The sequence below is a fragment of the Carassius carassius genome, chromosome 39, assembly GCF_963082965.1.
Source record: "Carassius carassius chromosome 39, fCarCar2.1, whole genome shotgun sequence".
NCBI classification, from domain to species: Eukaryota; Metazoa; Chordata; class Actinopteri; order Cypriniformes; family Cyprinidae; genus Carassius; species Carassius carassius.
Window position 1 is genome coordinate 16,368,223 of NC_081793.1, and position 20,989 is coordinate 16,389,211.

At 36.8% G+C, this 20,989-nt stretch overlaps 1 protein-coding gene across 18 annotated transcripts in view; it reads left to right on the forward strand.

Annotated features, from left to right (window-relative positions):
- The window catches only part of svila (supervillin a), a 93,422-nt gene that overhangs the window by 31,861 nt on the left and 40,572 nt on the right, over positions 1-20,989 (forward strand). For 7 of the 18 annotated variants that reach the window (XM_059530896.1, XM_059530898.1, XM_059530901.1 and 4 more), the window contains exons 1-7: positions 2,821-3,040; positions 8,627-8,687; positions 9,210-9,295; positions 14,396-14,456; positions 14,620-14,777; positions 15,012-15,672; positions 16,399-16,473. In XM_059530896.1, the coding sequence (XP_059386879.1) occupies positions 2,986-3,040; positions 8,627-8,687; positions 9,210-9,295; positions 14,396-14,456; positions 14,620-14,777; positions 15,012-15,672; positions 16,399-16,473 (1,157 nt within the window). In that variant the 5' untranslated portion in view covers positions 2,821-2,985. Of the gene's footprint in view, positions 1-2,818; positions 3,041-8,626; positions 8,688-9,209; positions 9,296-14,395; positions 14,457-14,619; positions 14,778-15,011; positions 15,673-16,398; positions 16,474-20,989 lie in introns of those variants that run through there. The other 11 variants (XM_059530906.1, XM_059530903.1, XM_059530907.1 and 8 more) reach the window with 6 other exon arrangements.

A 20,989-nucleotide genomic window follows, 5' to 3' on the forward strand; every position in this document is an offset into this window, starting at 1 on the left:
TATTTACTACTATAGCGTGCAGATGGTGTAAAACCAAGCCCAATAGTTTGAGCTGTAAATACTGAGAACATGTGCATGAGACTGTGTCATTAGATGGAGTGTCTTGGATCAAGGGATGATGTCATATTTGTGCTATTTGTCATCGGAGAAACAAAAAAGTCTATGAGGAACTAGTAGATTACATTGTTTGTGATGACATGGCAGTGCACATGCCCTCCTCAAGAGTCACGTGGTGATGTCAAGTGCTGATTATTTAAGGTATTAGTCCAGTCTATGGTATGTCTTTGATTTCCTAATCATGGTCTGTGATTAAGTCTGGTCTCCATCAGATACTGATGCTCCATATCTTGAAGTGGCTTTGTGAGTGTGTCAAGAAAAACAACAGCTGGTTTCTCTGGCCACATGAGACACTAATTAGGCAAGTTTCCATCTAGTTTTTGCACTGTTGTTATCGACAGAGAATATGCGTTAAAAAAAATCCATCCTACTGGCCTTTTACAGATAAAATGGTGTGTGTGATGACATCAACCCCCACCTCCCTAAAAAAAAACTGAATTGTTGCATACGTTTTGGTGTATTGCAAAAAAAAACAAAAAAAACCTTGAGCTGTTTCCATACATAATTTCACCTATATTGCGTCAATTATATAGGCTATAGCCTGTCCTTTACCATTTGAAGCAAAACTTAATTATATAGCCTATTATTATTATTAAATTGCATAAGCCTACGTAAAATTATTTATATTTATTATAAAAAAAAATATTTATTGTCTTGTTTTTTTTATTGTTTTTTTTATATATATACTTTGTTATAAACTATTTACTTGATGATCAAGCAATAATCATAAACAGGAGCAGTTGTATTATAATTTTTTTGATTTAATTTATTAGGAAATAGGAATGTTCATTTTGGTTATTTTATTTCTTCTATAGCCTAGACAACCGACTGTCGTTAAGCCATTATTAACCATTATCCGACAAGCTTGTTTAATCACAATTAAATTAAATTTTAGTTGATGTGGCTGTGACCCATTAAAAATACCTAAAAAAATTTCCAGGGATACATTTTATGCACGCTAAGAGCAGCATAAACAACAGAACGTGATGATTCACATGGTCATGAAGTTTGATTTCTAACATTATTCTCTCAACGGACATTTGCATCGATAGTCTAGTGTTATAATTGATTTGCGTTTGGTGCACTGTGGAGTGGGTAAAACGGTTTTTAATGGCTGGCTAACATATACCCATTGACTCGCGCTAGCCTAGCATCGGCCAACTATCCAAATATAAGGACTGGATAATTTTTTTTTTTTTTTAAATGTCTCCACTGATGAATAACAACCAGGCTGACCTAAAAATGAGGTCCGATGTCAAAAATCCCGAACCACCCCTTTAATGACCTGGTATAATTGGATTACCTACATACATGAAGTTCAATCTCTCAATCAGTCATTCATCGCCCTAATGGACAACAGTCTGAACTACACTCTTATGTGGAGATTAGCCAATAATCCTTTGAGGATGCATTCAATTGATCAAAGGTGACAGTAAAGGCATTCATAATGTTACAAAATATTTCTAGTACAAATAAATGCTTTTCTTTTGAACTTGAAAAAAAAACAAAAAACAATTTGAACCCCAGAGCTAGACCAAGCAAGTATGCTTGGTCAGAGTCATTCTTTTGAAACCCATTGGTATTCCTGAGAAGAAACTCAAGCAAGGAAGTGTTTTTTTCCTCCCTACACCACAGGGACTAGGATAGTAAATATAAAAAAATCTAGACCTATTTAACACACAGCTGTTGATAATGGGGAGACAGAGCAGAAAGCCTGGTGATGAGTCCATAAATCCAGTGTTTCCCACAGAATTAGATTCTATTTGCGGTGGTGTGGTGTTTGGGGACCGGGGGGGGGGGGGGGGATTAAGTTTAATATATATATATATATATATATATCATATATTTTTAGTGACATGATATATTTTTCGCATGAGCTTGCGTTTCCGGTCTGACACATTTGCATGCGTATGAATGGAAGTCAATGGAACGAAAAGTGCAGTGTGACCGCCCCATAACGCATGCTCATGTTTTGATTCAGATCGTGTTCGAAGAGGAGGGGCTAGTCGTGCGTGCCTCCGTTGTCAGTTTGTGAGAGGGAGGGAGCAAGCAGCGCGCAGCTGTACAATAAAATACAATTGTACCCATATTAAATAGTTTAAAAATCTGAATCAATCCGTGGCGGTCAGCGTTGATATTGTGGCGGGCCGCCACAAATTAATGAATGTATGGGAAACCTTGAAATCGAATTATTTTTCTGCTACACATATCGCCAATTATTTTGTCCCTCCTTTGAGCACTTAGCACAACAATATGACTTGGCAAGTTACGTTCCTCGTGACAGAGATCTTGCTTTTCCATTCTCTTTCTTTCTCTCAGTACCACACACATGTCATTGCTCAGAGATGAGTGGAATTTCTAGTTCCTTTGAGACACCTTTGAGTTCCTTTCTCACCCTTTCAACTGTATGCAACTGCTAGTCTACGCAGCCACTACTGAAAATTCAACCATCCCTTTCTTTAAATGTCTTTCCCCTCATCCCCCAGCCTCAGTATTGTTAATCTGATTAGCAGTGAGCAGCATTAGCACTGTAGTTAACTTGCTAACATTTAGCAGAATTCACACAGACAGCAAAAGGCTTTTCGTCAGCACAGTGTCATAGTGTTGAGGAGATACTGTCCTCCTCCTCCTCCTCTCACAGTGTTTCTCTCTCTCTCTCTCTCTCCACCTCCCTTCTCTGGCTGTCCTAGGACTGCTGCAGCTAACTCTGCATCACCTTGCAGTTCAGACACTGCTGCCTTTCTGCAGTCCTCTCTCTCACGCTCTCCTATTTTCCTCCTCTCTTTGGTCCTCAACAACCCCCCTCCCCTCCTTTCTGGTCTTTTTCTTTTCTTATCTATCGTCCACCCCTCATTTTATTTAATCAATATGTACCGGAATCCTTGGATCTCCAACTATATCAACCATGTGAAGTTGTGCCAAGGTGAGTAAATGGCAGTTGGGGTGGGACGGGATTTGACAGGCCTACCACATGTCTGCTTGAATCCTAATGGTACTAGAGCCTCCAAGGACAGAAGTATTCAGGACGTGGAACTTGCTGACTCAAATTGAAGCGAATTGAGGCATTTTAAATTAAAATAAGCATTGTCTTTTCCATGCATATTTGTGCTTTAGATGCAAATGTTTTTTATTGTTTAAATTCTGCAGAGAATTTGACTTGAGGTATTATTGCCTTTTAATGGTTTTGTTATGGCCTCTGTTCTTGTGCAACTCCACATGCTTTTATCCTGCGTGTTCTTAAATGGTACATTTGGTACATTTATAGCAGGTGTCTGTGACTAGCAAAGCACTTTTGGACATTTTTTGCATCAGAATGAATTATAATTTGTAGTTTTCATTCAAATATTTAATTTGTTTTTGATCATAGTGAAAGAATCCTGTAATAGTCAGTGTTCTGACTGCTTTAAATGTCAATGCAGGTTAATGTGTAAATGTATAAATGGTTTTTATAGGATTCCCCGTCACCTAATTCGCCCTTTCCTGGAGTTTAAGACTCTTAAGATCTTCCTTTGTCTTTCAATCAGTAAATGACAGTTTTACACTCGTTTGAAGGCACTGAAGAACGTTTGGAGTTAAGCTAGTATTAAAACATAAAACAACATTAAACCTCATGATTTCCTGGAAGTGTCGCCATACATATGTGTGATGGCACACTTCCCTGTGTCCACACTGACTAATCCTATTCCTCTTGAAGACTAATCCTTTATAAGTTAAGACGAGTGCTACAATAACACCTCGCTTGAAAGGTAAAAAAATTAGATCACACATTACTGTTCAAAACATTTGGGGTCAAAAAGTTTGTGTGTATAAATACTTTTGGGCAAGGATTATTTAAATTGACCAAAGCTTTATTTCAAATAAAAATATTCTGTTAACATTATTTTTACTGTTGTGGTACTCTTTACTATTCTTTATACTTTGTCGATCAAAGAATAAAAAAAAAAAACAAAGTCTTGACTTGCACAAATATTAATCAGCACAACTGTTTTTGGCATTGAACACTAAAACTGAAAAATTACTTGAGTACCAACTCCAGCATTTTAGAATGATTTCTGAATGATCATGTTCCACTGAAAACTAAGGTAATAGATACTGATAATTCAGCTTTGCCATCACAGGAATAAATCACATTTTAAAATATATTCAAATGCATTAATCATTTTAAATTGTTTTACAATTTTACGGTTTTTACTGTAGTTTTGCTCAAACCAATGAAGTCTTGGTAAGCACAAGAGACTTCAAGAACATTAAGAAATCTTATCGACCCAAACTTTTGAATGGTAGTTTTATATTTGTTGAAATGTGATTAATTTGAATCTTTCCTCATAGTTAATAATACAATAATCGTTAAAAAAATTTTCACTTACATTGTTACTGTTTAGGCACATTTAGAAATTAACCACAGTGTATAGAAGCCAGAGAGTATTGAGTTTATAATCTCATCATATGACCAAACAGGCTGTGACTTTTTTCAGCCGTATCTCCTCCATGTGCTTCTACTCTGACTAATGCCAGATATCAGTGACTGAACCCTGCAGTCATGCAAGTTTATCAGTCACCAAATTATTTGGTACTGACTGTGCTGGAAAACAGGTGTGTGATATGCTGTAACATAAAATTAACCAGAAAAAGGTGCAGGGCAGTGCAATCAGTTTCTATATGATGCTTGTTATAGATCTGAGAGGTATGTTGGTGTCACAGGCCTTTGGAATAACATGCATACAGTACCATTTAAAGTGCTGCAAATGTTGCACTTGACTGTGTCTGATTAGCATCTGTACTTAAGAGGGCACAGAGCCAAGATGGTGTGAATTTTCATGCATGTCTGTTAGCAGTGGGTTAGAGCTGCAACTAATCTTATCTGTCGACTAATCTAATGATAATTTTTTCGATTAGTCGACTACTCTAATGATTATTTTTATTACAATAAATAATTAATCTAATGTTCTTTAACCGCATAACTTTACAAAAAATATAAGTAAACTTCTAATATAATATTTCAACCTTTATTTATTTTCAACCAATGTGGTTGAAGTTTTTACAGTATACAAAAATAAAGAGGCAAAGAAAATTATTTTACTATGGTAAATATGAGTTTACTATAGCGCTTATAATTAAACCACAGTAGCCACAAATTTACAGTTGTCTGAGACGTCATGAAATGTTCTTTAGCATCACAAACCATAAAATGTAGTCAGGGTTCTGCTATAGTTTAGCATGGTTTCCAGAGATCTGGAGCTGATTCGGGGTAGCTTGTTTGTTTGTGACTGTCTCGCGGCGCGCTGTCTTTTAAGGGGCCGTTCACATATCGATTCTTTTGCGCGCTCAAGTTTGTTATTTCCAATGTAGGCGCGCGGTATGCACGCTCATAATGGAAGGGACGTGGTCGCGACGCACACGCGAAAACAGGCACGTCCTCACCACATCGAAACATCTCAACTTTTCAGAATGCCGCAAACGCCTCGCAGGTCATGTGACAAGAACTAACCAATCAGCTTCATCCTTTCCCGTAACAACGTTTAAAGCTCAGCTAAGATGAAGGAACTGCTGATCATAGCTGTATATGGATTGGCATTTTGAAATAAATTTAGTAGCAGAGCTACTGCAAGCGATTTTTAGTGCTGCAAATCACTAGCGCGACTAGCGTTTTCCACGCGCTTTTAGGCACGATATGTGAACGGCCCCTAACGCGTGTTCGAAACCCACGCCAACACAGACTTACTTTATTTTTTATTTTATCCTTACTTCAGCCGCTACGGGTGATCATACCAATAACTTGTAATCTTTACAAGAATATCAGAATCATGCAATGAGCAAGTCTGCATTTATTAGACACTTAATAATATCACATCAGTTAGTACTTTTAGAATCGCCGAATCTGCTGCGGTCGTTCAATCACATCTGCAGCAGAGACCTGATCCAGTAAGTTGGTCACCAGATCACACGGTAACCAGTTAAACCGTAACACCGGAGAGCGCCAGGATGTTTTCCTCTGAGGTGCTCATGCATCGTAGTTGTGCTGCCGTGGTACACCATATCGGTTTTTCAAAGGGAACAAATGGCCATTTTATTTGGCCTCTGTTTGAAGTATTCCCATACTTTTGATAACAGTGGTCTCTGATTTTGTGATAGAATGCCATTACGTGAGATGTAAACAGTGTGACGCATCGACGCATTTCACGCACGTCGACATATTTTTGTAGTAGACGTAATCGATGACGTCGATGCGTCGTTGCAGCACTACAGTGGGTGCTCTCAGTCTCAACAAGACCAGACCATGCAATGCACATAATGAGTGTTTAGGACAATTGTCATGATCAGTATATTTTTTATCAGTTTGCATGATGGTTTTGTGCTGTTGCTGTTTCTGCTTCTGTGAAACATTGTCATTACCTTTTAATTGACCCTGTAGTGTTAATTTACTGAGGACATTGGAAAATCTGCCAACGCTTTGTTTTTAATGCTGGCATCATTAATCATTTGGTTTGCTTGAACGGCAATGGATTTGTAGTTGAATTATTCCAGATGCAACAATAATACATTGGTAACATATGGTACAGGAAGATGCCCTCTGTGCAGAGTACCAGAACAGAGGGGATTCTGTGATTTACTGTGAATGCACTGTTGAAGCTGAAAAAAATCTATGTACAGTCTATCAGGCACAGCAGCACAAATCCACTATATGTTGCTTCCACCAAGATTTTAAGTTCTCTTTCCATCCCCCTCCAAGTTGATGTTGCCTTGTCTGTTGGCCCTGTGACTCTGAATTGAGAGGAGATTTTTAGGCAATGAGGAATGTTTTTAGCAGATACTCATCCAAGCTGTGAAAACTCACTCCATCCGTACCAAAACAGAGTCCATCAGTTGGCTCTCTCATTCACTTTCTCTTCTCAGATGGTTTTTATTTGAGAGAGGAGGTAATGTCATCTAACCACAGTTCTTATTGTAGATTAACATATTTAAATATTGCATTTCTGAATGTCAAAAAAGGTTTTTGGTCTGTGTGGGAGAATGTGTGGTCAGGCTATTGATCTGTGGGGAAAATAGAAACATGTTTTGCTCTTCCAATCCCTCTGTGAGTCTGTCAGATGTCCATGTGCTTATTCATAGAATTGATGCCTCACCTGGATAACAACACCAGTATTAGTCATTTCATTGCATTAAAGGGTGAGTTCACCCGAGAATGAAAATTCGTCCATCTGCTACTCACCCTTGAAGCATCCTAGGTGTATGTGACTTTCTTCTTTCAGAATAATCTATATATATATTTTAAAATGGCACTGCTTATTAAATATCTGAAAGTACACTCTTAACATCAGTCAGTGAAGCATTATAATATGATAATCGAGTATTATTTAATGATTGAACTTAAGTAATTAGAATTAAAACTTGGTAATCATATATGAATGCATAGATATTTTAACGGAACATTTTAACTGGACTGGTGGTGGTGCTTTGTTGGTCATTCAGTGTTTCTGTAAAAAAAGGAAAAAACTAACAATAATACTTATGAGGTAATAATAATAATAATAATAATAAGAAGAAGAATTCTACTAATAAGCACATTATAAAACGCACTAAGGATTAGATGACAAGAGATTATTGTTTGCGCATTAGCTCTGCCCACTACCAGAAAAAAACCGACAGTTCTTAAAAGCTGAAAAAAATCATAGGAACTCCTTTATTTTGAAAGGAAAATACAATGTATATCGTTTACATGTAGCACGTCAATTCTTAATGAATGTAAGACTCTCTCGCTCTCTGTTAATAATGGCCCTCAGTAGCAAATCCATGCTTTTTTGTAAGATAAATATTCAGATTTGAAATGTAATAAACACTTTTTCCCCCTCAGTTCTGCTGACTGTTGGGAACCTGTTGGGGCATTTTTATCTTTGTTTTTTGAAGACATTATTACATAATGGCGTCATTGGTTATCGCACAGATTTGATGATTGTATTTTATTTTTTTATACAACAAAACATTAGATTTTATTTAAGTATTATTATTAGTATTATTTATAATAGTATTAATAATTAGTATTAAAAGTATTAGTAATAAGAATTTTCTAGATTTTTGTTATCCATTTATTTGCACTAATAATATAAAATGAATTGATTATATATATATATATATATATATATATATATATATATATATATATATATATGCTGTATTCTTTTCATATCCATGCTATTAATGCTGTGTATTTCCCCTCATGTGATCTGTGAGTGCATGTTTTGTAATATTATGGATGCAGGTTAGAAACTTTGAGCATTACATGGTGGACACTTTGACTAACAAAACTGTTGAAAAAGCATACAGGCAGTTTACAAAAATAAGTCTGTTCAACTATGGTCACAGCACCATGTTGACATTCATGAAATTGATACTGATATTGTTTTCATTCCTGGCCTTCATATGGGGCCTTTGAAACCACTTTTGCTGATCAGCCCTGACACCAGCAGGAGTATTTGTAGTCTTAAGGCTATGCTCTCTTTTGTGCACACAGGCTTCACAGCAGAAACAGCCCCTAAAGTTGGCCATTCCAAACTACAACGGAGAGCTCTTAGGTAAGAGCCTTATTTTTATGTAATACTTTTGTAGAATTATGTAATTTAGGATTTGAGTGCTTTTATAAGCTCAGTGTAAAAGATCCACACCAACAGAAATTCACTCTTTTTAAATATCTTGTATAAGGCTTGAACAAATTTAATAGGACTACATTGTGTACCTCCAAATGCATTCATGTTATGGGATGTTTGTTTTAAATAATAAAAAAAATATTCTCCCAACAAATTATTTTAGTCTTGTATGGTGCTGTTACATTTTTTGCCATTAGGAAAATATTTCTTAACCTTGTTACTCTTACAAAAAAAAAAAAACCTTTTTCCAGTTGTGGAAAATGAAAATTGTATGTGAAGATATTGCATTTCACATTTTTTGGATGGAACTGTGTGATTTCTGCCAAGATTCTGATCCTTTTTTAGGTGCTGCTTCAACAAAAGCAGGCAGTTCTGAGGCCTCTTGTTTCTGTTATAAACATTATATGCAAAATATATTGAATTTTAAAGCTGGTTTCTTTTTCTGTCCAGCTTCCAGAAAGAGTTCTTGTTTGAGGAGAAAGACGAGGGAATCAACAAAGATTTAGATGTCAGTCTGCTGAGAAATACACCCAAGGGTAATTACAATATACATCAACACTTCAGCTCTGTGGTTCTTTATCTTGTCTATCATATACTAGTAATTATTTAAATCACTACTCCAGAAACCAAGAGTTCTGTCACAAACTTAGCAAAATTCAGTTAACTTCTGCACTTTTCTAATTGAGGTGTGTTAGCTTAATGGTTAAGTATCTTAATACGAAGGTAGCAGGTTTAATCCCAAGGAGGATTTGAACATTGAATGATCACTGGCTCTTAAGCGCATTCAATTTTAGGGTTTCTGTTGCTGATATAGTCACATGAGGCATTCTGTATTAACATTAGATGACAACAGTCTGCTAAAATGGTAAAGTATATAATGCTATCCATAGTGCATTGATCAAAGTTTTCACAGGTTGCTTCAAGACTGTATGTTCTTTTAATTAGCATTGTCTGCTTCCTGGACACGTGGAGGTTATTGGGTTGGGGGGATGGGATGCTGATGACCTATATTTGGTTTGCTGGGGGCCACCTGTTGTTGGAAAAGTTGGCTTGCTTTACTGGTCCTGAAAATGTGACATTATGTCTGAAAGAGAGTGCCAAGATACTTTGTAAAATTGTTTGTACTGTAAGCCAGTCCAGAAAATGAGTAAACATGATTTTGTGAATTTTATAAATGCTGTTTTTTTTTATTATTGAATTGAAGCACTTTTATTGCTTAAAAAAATCGAACATTTGTCAGTGCATGTTCCTGGTCTTATTGTGAACTATTTATAGTGCTTAATTCAAAAGATACATTTGTCTTTTAGTTTGTCTGTGTAATTTTTAATCAACATGTAATAACATTGTTCCTCTTAAACGATCGTCCTTGTCCTCTGATGCCACACAGGCCATTTGATATTTACTCAATAGCCAAATAACCGTTTAGACATTTGTATCAAGACACTCGCATTTGATTTGGCCCCATTCTAGCACATAACACCCACTTTTCACATATAATTAATTCCTGATGGATGAAGTCCACATTGTTTCCCCTTGTTTGTTTGTGTGTGTGTGTGTGTGTTTTGTAAATTTGCTGATAACAGTAGGAATTCTCATTTCTGAAAAACTTATGACAGGTGTTAGTCTTAGCTAAAAACTTGACATGACATAACCTGAACACTCATGTGGTGTTACTTAAAATATATTATTTTATATATATAAAAAATATTTTATATATATAAAAGTTATATGATAAATGAATAAAAATAACTTATTTATAGAATTGATTAAGCTAAGCAAGTAAGACACACTTCACCTTACTTAAGGGCCTTAAAAAGTCTTAATTAGCATTTCCACAAATTAAGGCCCAACACAATCTTGGATCAGAAATTGGAGAAGAAAGTCTCAAATCCATAAAGACATGGCATATTAAATGTTGCATGCACTGCAAAAAAATAGTATTCTGGTTGTTTTCCAATACACATATCTAATCATTCTTGAATCAAGGTTAAATGAGTTTATGCTTCAAACAAGAACAAACATTTGTCAGTTGGGTATGAACTTGTTTTCCCTTTGAAAATTAAGTAGATTTTTCCGGGGCAGATATTTGTTAATTTTTTAATCCTAAACACTTCATTTAGATACATGTTTCATAAAACAAGACTTCTTATTTTGTCATTTTGCTTTTCAAGTTACAGTAAATGCACCGTATTTAAGAAACTTTACACATTTGCATTGGAAAATGAGACGAAAATGCTGATGAATGTACAGTAAGTTATTTCCATATACTAGTGGTTAGTAGCAGATATATTCAAACCTTGAATGAATACATAAAAAAAAATAAAAAAATAAAAATAATGGAGATTTTTCAAACTTGGAATTGTTGCTACTACAAGACATTTATGTACATTTAAAGACTATTTTGACGTATTTTGTTCTATTCAATTTTTGACTTAAATTTTCTTTCCTCGGTCTTAAAAGGTCTTAAAAAGTCTTGCCTTCATAAAACCTGCAGAAACCCTGTTACTTGACTACATGTAACAGAAAGAAAAATCCTGCCCTGAGGCAATGAAACTGCCCTGTCTCTTCATTGCATCGTCCAGCTCTTAGCTTTGAATCACAGAGAGACAAGGCAAAGTAAGCATTGTTAGAAACAAGTGTGCTGTGTGTACACATTAGCCCATGATCAATCTTCTCTCAATAACTTCACTGGTCTCCTGGTGACTGGACACAGTTGAGTGTCATATTTCCATGTTTACAGCTGAATCAACATTCACTGAGGATGCACCAATGATTTGGCTAACTTCTGTGGAAACGTATTCTGACTTGCTCCTAGCTAATGTCAGACGACTTAAGTGTAAGCAGCTTTTGTTGACTCTTGTCTACTTGACTATTATTGGAATTGTGTCACTGTAACAACATGGCAAGTGACACAGAAAGCAAAAATATATAAGGATCACGAAGGATATAGATTATATTTAGAAAACAAATCCAAGGGGTTGGGGATTGGCATTTTTAAAATGCCTGGATTAGTGTTTTTATAGTGTTTAGTGTTTTGATATGCTTACCACTCATTCTTGAGTCTTACTGTAGGAAAATGTTAATAATGCCAAAGAACTCTCAGAATTGAACAGGTTTATGATGCTGCTGGATACAATATGCCTGTGAGGGTTAGTGTAATCCATCAGATACTTCCTGAAACATGACTTGGTATTAAACATCAGGAAAGCCAAACTATGTAAAGATTAGGTTGTCTTCGTGTGGTGCACACTATCCAATTAGCCATATTTGAAGAGTTTGTTTCCAAAACGCAATAAATCCACTTTGATTAATTTTAGTAAAGAATATATTTTTTTTACCAAGAAAGTGGCAAGATGCCACTATTTTCTGTTTCAAACTTTCACATAGCATCTTTAGGTTATAATAACATAACATTTTAATCCAGGTTTTGATTTTCAAAGATTTATTATACATTTTTTTTTTTTTTTTTCCCCAAAATGCAATAAATCCATGATACTTTTTTTTTTCTCTACGCAATATCACGTTCATAATCGAATTTAATGCATCTAATGAACACGATACAGCGTAGCTTGTCACTGATCTACGGCTCTGTGTATTAAATGTCGCTCCATCTGAAAGCCTGTGATGGAGATTTACCGGTACTATTAATAACAGAACCGGCTTTACTAACGAGATGCGCATGGCAATTGCATGTGATTTATTATGCAGCCCTTGTTTGTTGATCACAAAGTACAAAGTAGAGGAATAAAACTAAGATGCGGTATGTATTCAAAGCGCCGCCGTTACTGTCTAGAGTGCTTGGAATGGTGCGCTGTGATTGATTGTTACTGTCTAGAGTGCATGGAATGGTGCGCTGGGATTGGTTAACCGGATGTATCGCATTCTGCAAAAAAGGGAGATTAGCGCTTGTCGGTGTTTGAGAAAAAAAAGTGCGAAAACATGACCTAATAACTTGAATAATGCGAATATTGCATTTTGTGTAAAATTTAAAATTGACTTTTCAATAATGAGCAGAAACCAGGGCCGCATTAAGAGCTCACTGGGCCCCGGGGCTATGAGTTAATGGAAGGCCCCCCCCACCACTTTAGGTCACCAACTATAGAGAGAGAGAGAACCCCCCCCACCGCCCCCCCGCATTTAAACACTGCTGAAGTTGGTTACATAAATATAATTTAGAATCATTCAGAATAACAATTGCTAATTCCTTTACAATATACAGTTAAGAAAATAGCTTACCTTAAAATCTTTTTTTTCCTGCTTTTGTGGATAGAACAAAGGCACATAAGAAATCGACCTACTTGAAAAACTTAAAGCACTGAATAATATTATATTGTATAAAGTAATCAAATATACAATACATAGTTTTCACTATAAATTCAACATTAATTCTTATTTATTTTACGAAAGTGATTCAGTCAAGGGCAGTAAATTACTTTCTTTCTGATGTTTGATTAACATTATTCACACATATGGCGACAGGAGCTTTATTAGCAGCTTCTGTCACTTTAAGACCTCAGGGTCTGAACTCAAGTCAAGTGCCCTGTGCAAAACCATCTCAAGTTCACCATGGTCTCAAAACGAGCATTTACTAAATGAATTCTCTCCCGCTGCTTACTGTGCCTGAGCAGTTTTAAATAATTAAGTTTAGCTTTTAAAAAATTCATTTTTTTGAGCCCCACTCACACGTTTTTTTTAAAGATGACATTTTTAGCTATGCTATCGAAGACTAAGATATTGCGTGACAATTTTAAGAATAGTCTAGAATGAAGTGAAGTGTGGAGGCAATTGATTGGTTGATGCGTATATTCTAATAAGGCGCAGGCAGCCATCATCTGATAGGCCTACATGCAGCAGCAGGTCGGTCAATGAAAAGTTAAATATAGAATAAATGCATTTGATTGGTCTATCAAATTAAAACGTGACCTTCAATTCACCAGGCGACCTGACCAATCATAATGCCGAATACGCAATTTTGTTCGGCAACAAAGCAGTCAGTAGATTAACGTCGGTGGACTTGAACTTGAATTGTTTAAATTACTTAAATGACAATATTTGAAGGTTGAGACTTTGTTTCATATCAACAGTAAGCTGCTCTGAGCTCTCTCTTGTATGTCGGCACGTAATTTTTCACTGCGTGAGAATTTGATGTGCGTGACTCGTGAGAGCGGCCTGGCTTGTCACACAGTAACTAAACGAAGCGGGTCTTTGCGAACGGTCACTATAATATTAATGATAATGATTCCATGATAATGCATGGAATATACGGCAAAGTGCCACTAAATAACTGGGCTAATCTGTGGGGGGTGTGGTAAGGCTTTGGCAATCAGATGACTAGTAGTAGTCAATCTGCTTCACAGCCAATCACGGGCCCACTCCTTGCTCGGGCCCTGGGGCTTTAGCCCCGCCTAGCCCTATTGTTAATGCGGCCGTGCCAGAAATGATACTGATTTTGGCAGAAACTATATATTTTTTTAAATGGCTTTTATTGCGTTTTGAGTGAGATTATAACAAATACAGTATACTATATACTGTATTTTTCAGTATTTGTAATGGTTTTGATGGATTTACTTATTCTTCTCTCTCTCACTCTTTTACCAGTCCATTCTCACTTTGCCTTTCTTTTTCTCTTTTTTTAGTCTCAGAATTAAGGAAACGTTTTGAGAGTATAAGCTCGAGTCAGAGTTGGGACATGAACAGGTGAGAAATTAAATCTTTTGAACGGTACTGTATAAACATAACCAAAAATATCAAATATATGGAAAAGTAATTTATAAACAAAGAATGTTTGATTAACAAATGCCCCCCCCCCAGATTAAAAATTATGCCGTTTAATAATTCCCTGTACCACTCCTATTTATAGGAAAGAGCGAATTTCAAGATGTCTGGAGGGAATCGATAGTGACATTCTCCAAAATCTCCCAGGCTGTGATGGTCTAGTTACCAATCGATTGCTAGAGGAGGACACTCCGAGATATACCCGTGCTGCAGACTCTTCTGACCCCTGTACAGGAGAGAAATGTGCTTAATATTTTTATACTTGGAATCATACTTTGCATTATATTTTCACTCGCTTATAACATGAATGGGAAGTAGTGTGCAATGAGAAATAATTTGCATTATACATCTATATTATGCAGTGCATATCAGCACACACAATGTTCAGTTAGATTTGATAAGCTAGTGGTTTGTTACTTGTTTAAAGTTTAGACAAATTGATTGTGTAATGCATTGTCTGTCTTTCTCTCATTGTAGTTTCTGTCCAGCACTATGGCAAAAATGACTGCCCAAATCTGCACAGTGCAGAGGTTCAGTCCAGAACCCACACGGTCCAACCGGAGTCTGTCTACAGAGCTGGCTCTGGTCAAGTGGCAGAGCTGGACTCTAAAGCCGAAAGGATCGCACGCTACAAGGCAGAACGGCGTCGCCAGCTAGCAGAGCGCTATGGCATCTCTCTGGATCAGGAGACAGAGACTGACTACACTACTCGTTACTCCAGAACCTCCAGAGATCCCGATGGCTCAGACCATCAACACAGGTCAAAGGTAGAAGGAAGAGATGGGGTGGACCATAATGCTCACACCCCCAGCCATCATGTAGATAGTGCCAGCTCACACATTCACAGTGATTCAGAGTACATCCGGGATCGCACAGAGTCCATCTCCAAACGCGAGAGGATGATGAATCTGGAGAACCAGAGGAGGGCACAGGAGCCGGATAGATTGCATGGAGGTGGAGGGGTTGCACTTGACCCATCTGGGTCTGCCGGGGTCCCAGGGAAGGAACCTGGTGCAATGGGGGTTCCCAGCTCACCTAATGCAGGCCAAAGGGCCATGATGTCATTTCCCAAACATGGAGCATCTCCTGGTGATCTGTTTATTGAGCAGCAGGCTCACAACATCCTCCAAAAACATGGGTGAGTCTTCTCAGCATGATAGATGTTTCTTTGTTTGTCTCTTTATCCTACAGTCACCAAGTAGTATTAGTATCGTAATTTGCTTCAGTTACTCTTTCCTTTCTTGGAAAGAATGTTGGCTGGTATTCCCCTTAATCTGTCTTTCACAGGAATTTTTCCCCCAAAAAAGCCATCAATTTGCAGGATTTGGCTTGCATGCAGTTAGGAGTGTTTCAACAGCTCCCTAAAGATAGGTGGACTCTGTTCAGTTTGACACATTATGCATTAGCATTGACCTTTACCTGTCTTTCGGCAGTTGTTTCTTTATGTCATGGGTCAGTGCATTGTGTGATGCATTGGAATGAAAGCATTTCAAATTAAGCCAAATTTTGCAACAAAACTTTCCAGCAGAATTAAAAATCCCAACATCAAGCCAATCTAAAATATGACAAATTAATATGATAAAGAATGATATTCAGGAAATACCCAGAGCACATTCATAATGTCATCATAAAGTTTGATTGGTTAGTTAATATGAACTAATGAGGACTTTGCATTTTAAAACCCTGATCCCAACAGGCCAAGCTCAATTTTCATAATTTATTTGAGGCCATACTTTCTTTTTAGGAACATAGTTTCTGTAGTTTAAAAAAAAAAAAAAATTCTCCCCCTCTTTCTATGCATAAACACTAAACCATTGAGTGGTTCACTCTCTTGGGCATTTCTCAACTAATTTTGCTCCTCTAGCCAGTCAACAAACCAGTGGTCACTTCAGACTGATGCAGAAGGAGACACCCTATCTCCAATCAACTGGCCTTCCAGGTATCATGTGTTTGGGATTTATGGGTGTGTTTGACACCCTTCACTTAACAGTGGTCCCGCCTAACCTCATGGCCCTATCTCAAACCATCTCTAGTTCTGTCATATAAACGTCCTTGATGGTATGTGAGGTAAGAATGACTAGATAGACAGGAGTCTTGTGTTTTCTAGAGTAGTCTGGTTGTTCCACTTTGAAAATTATTGTATCTAGGTTCTAGGGGTGTGCGATATTATTATCAAAATAAATCTTGAGATTTTTCAATAATAATAATTAAACAATATTTTTTTTTGTGCTGGAACCTTGGTCAAACGTCAGTAGGTGGCAGCAAGTCTTGTCTTAATGAGTGATTCACTGAATCAATCATTCAAACAATTTGTTCAAAACAGCTGATTTATTTTAGGGATGAAAAACCCCACAGTGTTGCTCTGGGACACAAATATTCTGTTCAAGGCTTTGCTTGGAAATGGTGTGTATACAGCATACTACAGTACATGTTTTCATATTATAAAGTAATTGATTTGTTGACTAGATGCAGCATTAGTAGTAAAAGAACAGAAGTATGTTTGCTAAATTGAATATATGTATGCTAAAGTGCCCTTTCGTTCTGGTCTAGGTGCCATTTTGATCGTTTTTTTTTTTTGCAAAGTGAGTGACATACTCAGTGTCAGCTCACATATCATTAAAACAACAGTTACAATATTATCACTGATGATAAATATTGCCCACCCCTATTAGGGACCACACTTCCAGCCTGGGAGACTGAAACACAAATTTGTAAATTATGTGACTGTTTCTTACTAGGGCTGTCAAAATGGCTGAAAAACTAAATTCGAATTTGCAATTAAATATTTATTAATTATATTCAAATTTAAAATGCATAATTTCAGTTAGGGTGAAGAAAAGCTTTTGGCTTCTCTTCTGAGGCCACAAGAGGGCACATTGGGCGAAATATTTCATTTAAACATGAGAGGCAGTGGGATGGGGAAAACCCACCATAAAGTCTCAAGATATGTTTTTGAAAAAAAAATTGAACCCACCTTAATTTTACATCGCTTTCTAAACATGCGGCTCTCTTGTGCGAGACATGAATGCAATAGTGATACAAGATATCCCTCTCTAGAAAATAAACAAGATCTTCGCCAAATACTCTTTTTCCACAATATTTTGATTAAACATCTAGCGGCTTCAACTGTATAGGTTATCAAAAACATTATAATGCAATGACAGTTATAGACAGATAGACAGACAGATGCGCGGCTGTCCACGAGCCCTCCTGATGACGAAAATTACATCATGCGGTCGGTGCGCCGATGCTGACAGTCAAATAACTCTTTGGCCTTTATCAGTGGCGCACGAGATGTGATGACAATATAAGTCTCAAAAAGTGCCTGCACGCGGACACGGTTGCTCGGCTGTCAACAGCGCATGCTCGAGGTGAATGATGAGACAGAAGTGGTACTGCTTTTCCAGCTCATCTGCTTTCTGAAAGATGTGCGGATGAGGCTGTGTGTGACGGAACAAAACACGTAATGTGAAGTATACCCGGGGCGGGCCTTGAAGCAGCCTTTTTAACGGATACCTAAAATGCAACATTTTTGTATTTGAATGTGGATTTTTATTTTAAATTCGACGAATATTCGATATTCGAATTTGTTTTGTCAGCCCTATTTCTTACTATGTTTCCTACTTGAGTGATTGTGTTAGCAGTCTAGTTTTGCAAATAGCTAATAAGGTTTTAAGGTTGTTTTTGAACCAGCAAGGTAAGGGCTCAGGATGTGGTTTTGAGATGGGCCTAACATTTCAGTAACAAAATGGCCATCCTCGCACACATTTCTACCACCCATCCCATCCACACTGTTAATGAGTGTTGTGGGTTTGAATTTGAATCAATCATTTAAACATAGTTGGATTTTTACCATTAACTATTGTTAATATATACTAGGCACAGTTCACTGTCCAGTGTGTGTATGGTTTATCCCTATATGGTGGTTATCATCCTCATATTGTATTTCAGTACCTGATTGAATCAGTCGTGACTTGTTTGAGTTTGTAGTACTGTGGTGGATGAGAAAATTGTTGAACTGTGAGTCACCAAACCCAACAAGAATGTGAAATCATTTGGTCTTCATTAGCGCAATATGCCAAATGGAGAGTGTAATAACTTGTTTAGTCATGCAAAACACCAGAGCCAAGTTCGCTGGGAAACAATGATATTCCCTTTTTGCATCTTTTTTTCCCCCCTCTCCGCTTTTGCCCCATTCTATCAATCTCACTTTTTATTAACACAGATTATACTAGTGTAATGTGTTATTTTATAATGTGGACTTTTTAATGTGAATTTGACAAACCCAATGTAGATAGAAGAGATGTGTAGAGAGAAATGGAGAAGGATGGGCTCTCCTCCTCGGAAGTATTTGCAGCTTATTTGCACAATCATAACCTTCTAAATAAGTACAAAAATACAGTTTCCTTTTGTTATAGTGATCAAGTCTGAGATGTGGATGATTTTTGAGTATGTTCAACTGCCATAAATTTGCATATAAAGTCAACATTAAATTGTAATCATAATAATAATACCTTTTATTTATTTTCGCCTTTCAAGACACTCAAGACACTTTCGCCTTTCAATGGCACTGTACAATAAAACAAAAGATAAGCAAGCATTATAATAACACATTAAACAAGCAAATTAAATTAAAGCAATTCTAAACAAATATGTTTTTATCTGAGCTTTAAAAGGGGAAATTTAATCCAGCTGGCGAATGTGTAAAGGGAAAGAGTTCCATAGCTTCGGTGTTGCAAAACTAAAAGCCCTACCACCAAAGGAACTCATCTTGAAGTTTGGAACAGACAATAAATGTGCAGAAGATGATCTCAAAGAGTGCGGAGTGTACAAATGGAGAAGATCTGAAAGATAATGAGGAGCCAATTTATGAAGAGCTTTGTAAGTAAGAAGTAAAATTTTGTAATGTACACGATAATGAACAGGAAGCCAATGCAACTTAAAAAGAATAGGAGTTATGTGATCGAAAGTACATGAATGGGAAACTATCCTAGCTGCTGAATTCTGAATTAACTTTAATCGATGAAGTAGTTTTTCAGGAATGCCAAATAAAAGATAATTACAATAATCAATCTGGGATGTAACCAATGCATGAATAAGCACTTCTTTACTATGTTGAGAGAGTGAAGAATGAAGTCTAGAAATGTTGCGTAAATGGAAAAAATGCAAAACGTGAAATATTACTAATTTGAGAGCCAAACGAAACCAAACCATCCAGTGTAACCCCAAGACTTTTCACCTGGGTAGAAAAATTGACTGAACAATTATCAATGAACAAGGTAATGATTGAGCTTTAGATAAGACAGATCTAAACCCACATGGAGGGCTTCTGTCTTATTGGTATTTAACTTTAAAAAATTATTAGTCATCCAAATGTCCAGAGAAATTTAGTAAGGTCAGGAGGGGGATGAGAAACATTTAAGTCTTGTAGAATTATGCACTTGTCTCATCAGCGTAAAAAATGGAAATTAATACCATAGGAACTAAAAATACGAGTAGAATATAAATGATGAATAAAAGCGGACCCAACACTGACCCCTGTGGAACACCATGAGTAATTGAGACAGGATTTGAACATGTATTCTTAATCTGCACTAACTGTTTTCTATTACTTAAGATGAAAACCGAAGAAGCGCATTATCATCTATTCCTATGCAAGCCACCACATATGATAAAATGTATTATATTATTTAAATATGTGATCTCTTTCTTATCAAACCTTTGTGTTTATATTTGCATTTACTGCATAGTCAAAAAGATTTCAACCACTTTTTTTCTTTTCACAAACGACATCTCAAACATAGATTTGGCTGCATTTTGTTACAGATGTTTTTCTATTCTACCCTTACAAATACAGTCCACTTAGAGGTGGTTAAAAACAGTTCAGATGACTCAATTACAGAGTGCAGAGCATGGTTTCAGTTAAACAGGGGTCCAGAGGAGCATAACGGAGTGCATTTTTCCATATGTGAAACTCAAGTGTGAGTGTATTGATGGGCAGCCATAAAGCTCGGGTCAGGAGAAACCGCTTTTATCAGCTAGAGCAGTGTGGGATAGAACTCATAAAAGGGTAATGTTTAGAGGATGGTTGAGTTGTTTGCTAACTTCTGTTATGGCTCAGCTGATGGAAATCAAGCATTAACGTAGGTGAACTGGTGGAAAAGAAGAGAGAGACACACACAGAGTGTAGCACCGTAAGAAACAGACATCTTTTAAAAGCTTTATAGGAAGTTTTCTTTGTGATTTAAGTCCCTTTACTGGTAGAGCACCGACTGCATTAGGTTTGGGATGAGAGTCTTTTGCCTCCCCCTGCAGAGAGCTTTGATTCTGCTGACCTAAACCTAAAGATCCAGTCATCACAAGCTAAACTAGTTTTATCAGCACACCTCTCTTACCCAGCATGTAATGAAATGCTGTGTAGTGTGAAATTAGCTGGGTGTTTATATGCCCTTAGC